The 3,624-nt window shown below is 38.5% G+C and overlaps 1 protein-coding gene across 1 annotated transcript in view; it reads right to left on the bottom strand.

Moving 5' to 3' along the window:
* Positions 1–384: 384 nt before the first annotated feature.
* LOC307018672 (T cell receptor alpha chain MC.7.G5) overlaps positions 385–3,624 on the bottom strand; it is an 81,467-nt gene continuing 78,227 nt past the window's right edge. Inside the window, exons 5-7 of the mRNA XM_079649025.1 lie at positions 2,818–2,856; positions 1,906–2,013; positions 385–641 (exon numbers count right to left, since the gene is read on the bottom strand). Coding sequence (XP_079505151.1) covers positions 640–641; positions 1,906–2,013; positions 2,818–2,856 — 149 coding nt within the window. The 3' untranslated portion in view covers positions 385–639. The remainder of the gene's footprint in view (positions 642–1,905; positions 2,014–2,817; positions 2,857–3,624) is intronic.

Genomic DNA, 3,624 nt, shown 5'->3' with positions numbered 1-3,624 from the left:
AAATTGAATATTTGAATGGCATGATATCCAAAACATGTTTTTTGAGGAGTAGCTAGAATACGAAATTATAAAAAAAAATGTGATTACAAAGATAATTCAAGAAAACCACCTCACCGGGTCCAAAAGACCCACTTATGCATCTAAGGTTAAGTAAAGGTGAAAATATTTCCATATTTGTTCAAATGAAACGCATTGATGGTTATTTTGTGTTAAATGTGAAGAGCTCATTAAACACTTCCAGCTGTGTGTACTAAGGTCAGTCAAGTGAAGATTATCGGTTCATTTTGCATTTATTACTTTTCTTTCAGACATTATATTTAAAGTTGTCAAAACAAAAGTTAAAGCAGAATTTATATTTGAAAATAAAAACACACAATAATCCAGTTTGTTTTCTCAGTTTTTATTTGAACGTCACAGGAAATATCACACATAGATCAGACATGTTCTTTTACTGTTACATTTGAGATATTTACAGTCAAAATGCATTCATTATTATCCACAACACCATTCAGGAAGTTTAAACATGATGAAGATGAGACAGGATGTTTCCCGGTGTGTCCGCAGTCTGAAGATATCGACAGATGAGTTTATATTTTTACAGAACAGGAAACAGAGACCCGTCCGTCGTCCTCCAGGATCTCCTACAAAATAAAGATAAAAAGAACAATATTCATGAACTATGATTCATAACGCACCCTGACAAAGACCTTCTGCACATTCCTCAGCTTTTACTTATGTAGGTTAAATAATTAAAACATGAATATCTGTATGAAAATAAGATGCAAGCTGAAAATAAAGAAGTTGGCACTGAAATGAATATCTGTTTTGTTAAAATGTATGTAGAGAAACATGAACTCCTTTTTAACGACAGATACTGTTAATGTCATTTTAAAATGATATAAAGATTGGGTACCGCTTCACAATAAGACTACCCTTATAAAGGATTCATAAAGGGTTTATAATTAGGTTATTCATTAGGTTGTAAGCACGTTATTAATCATTAAGAACCATTTATAAACCAGTTCTACGCAGGCTCACTATTTGGTAAGATGACTAAGCCTTATATCGGCTACTTAGCGAGAATCAACTCAGTGAGCAACAGATACCAAGGATGCTAGCTGGTGAAGGAGACGAAGTAAGCTAGGTAGCCAATGTAAGGCTTAGCAGTACAGATACATGTGGGCTCACTATTTGGCAAGCAACCGGTCACAGTCGCCCTGTTTATCTCATGTCTTATAAAAGCTTATTAATGATTTATAAATTGTTCACAACCTAATTAATAAACAAATTACAAACTATTCGTAAACCCGTTATAAGGGTAGTCTTGTTCTAAAGTGGTACCGAGATTTGTTGCACTTTTTTGTCTCCGGCCTTACTTAAATAAATAAAGACAAAAGTGAGATGTTTTCTGTTTTAAAGCCTAATAATAAATGCATTAGGATAATATATACCTAATGTATTTTAAGTGTGTTGTTTTAATTATGTTTTTATGAATTCTTACTCTGTAAAGTTTCTTTCATCTTTTCTTGATTACCATTCACCTCTCTCATGTATCTGTTTGTTTATTTATTTGTTTTTTTTACATTTTGTTTGTTTTTCAATAACATGTATTTTTTTAAGCAAAAAATAATAATTCATATGTTAAAAATGTAGTTTTTGGGAGAATGGGGGGGATTAAATCAGTGTTTACTTCTTCCCGCCCTTTTTCAGACGTGTAAATAAATCATTTGTTTACACATCATCCTCTGTGAGTCAATCTGACACGGCTCAAGCTGGTACAGTGTGATCATTCTCTTCTTTCATTTCATTATTATTATTATGTGTATTATTGTTTTACACTAAATAAATAAATCAAATCTGCTCTATGAATAAAATGCATTATAATAATAGTGAGTGTTTGCTCACAGGAAGTGATCCAGAGGCGCAGCGTCAGCAGGACGTTGAACACCACGGTCTTCATGAAGAGGAGCCGCAGCCCGAGCACCGTGAGAGACACCAGGTTCACCTGAGGGTCTGCAAACACACACAAACACACACACACACACACACATTTAGAAAATACTCTCATTACACGATCAAATATACGCTGTAACTATAAACAGCTCGGGAACACACGGAGAGACTCTCTGCTCTTTAAGTTTGACATGTGTCGACATTAAACTCTTAACACTTTTACCATCACTAATCATTTGCTGCTCTTAGTATTCGACATAAAAGCCTAAATACTACATTCCTTTGCATCAAAAGTCATTTAGCCGACGCTTTGATCCAGAGCCTCTCACAGCGAGCGCAAAAACCATAAAGATTCAAACTCCGAACGAAAAGGAAAGTGCAGATATTTTCCCTTCAAGCGAGACCCTACCACAGGTTGAGGGTCTACAGGGACGGGGTCTAAAGGGACGGGGTCTACAGTGACGGGGTCTACAGTCACTGGGTCTACAGTCACGGGGTCTAAAGGGACGGGGTCTACATTGACGGGGTCTGCAGGGACGGGGTCTACAGTGACGGGGTCTACAGTGACGGGGTCTACAGTCACAGGGTCTACAGTCACGGGGTCTACAGTGACGGGGTCTACAGTGACGGGGTCTACAGTGACGGGGTCTACAGTCACAGGGGTCTACAGTCAAGGGGTCTACAGTGACGGGGTCTACAGTGACAGGTTCTACATTCACTCAGCAATAACGTATTGGTACAAACTCCACAGGACTAATGTTTCAACTGAGGGAGAGTTTAGAAATCAACACAAATATTGAACTATTAAAAAGAGTTCCAGAAAAAGCATTGGAGAGTTTATTGATCAGCTGTTCAGACACACACCTGGCTGCAAAGACTCATCACAGTCAACCGGTCCACCCTCTGAAACACAACAGACACAACATATTATAATTAGGACACAATCTTTGGTCTTCTTTATTAATGAATAGTAAAACAGGTGCGGCACAGCCCGTCATCCCATGTGGTCGAGGCGCTCACATTATAGTCAATGAGCCTCTTGGCTAACACACTTGAGTCACTGCTGATCTGCTGTAAGCTAGCTAGCTAACGTAGCTAAGCTAGCTAGCTAACGTAGCTAAGCTAGTCATTTCAGATATACTGGCAAACAGTGACAGTTATGAGACGACTAAGGGTTAGTGACAGAGAAAGTTGATCTGCTTTATAACCCCTGGTGAATGTTTCCTAAGTGTTGTCAAGTTGCTTGAGATGCTGGTGAATGTTTCCTAAGTGTTGTCAAGTTGCTGGAGATGCTGGTGAATGTTTCCTAAGTGTTGTCAAGTTGCTGGAGATGCTGGTGAATGTTTCCTAAGTGTTGTCAAGTTGCTGGAGATGCTGGTGAATGTTTCCTAAGTGTTGTCAAGTTGCTGGAGATGCTGGTGAATGTTTTCTAAGTGTTGTCAAGTTGCTGGAGATGCTGGTGAATGTTTCCTAAGTGTTGTCAAGTTGCTGGAGATGCTGGTGAATGTTTTCTAAGTGTTGTCAAGTTGCTGGAGATGCTGGTGAATGTTTCCTAAGTGTTGTCAAGTTGCTGGAGATGCTGGTGAATGTTTCCTAAGTGTTGTCAAGTTGCTGGAGATGCTGGTGAATGTTTTCTAAGTGTTGTCAAGTTGCTGGAGATGCTGGTGAATG

This window comes from Notothenia rossii, assembly GCF_949606895.1.
Source record: "Notothenia rossii genome assembly, chromosome: 9".
Taxonomy (NCBI): Eukaryota; Metazoa; Chordata; class Actinopteri; order Perciformes; family Nototheniidae; genus Notothenia; species Notothenia rossii.
The sequence above is the reverse complement of the archived record's forward strand: the minus strand, read 5'-3'. Positions and strand labels throughout refer to the sequence as shown.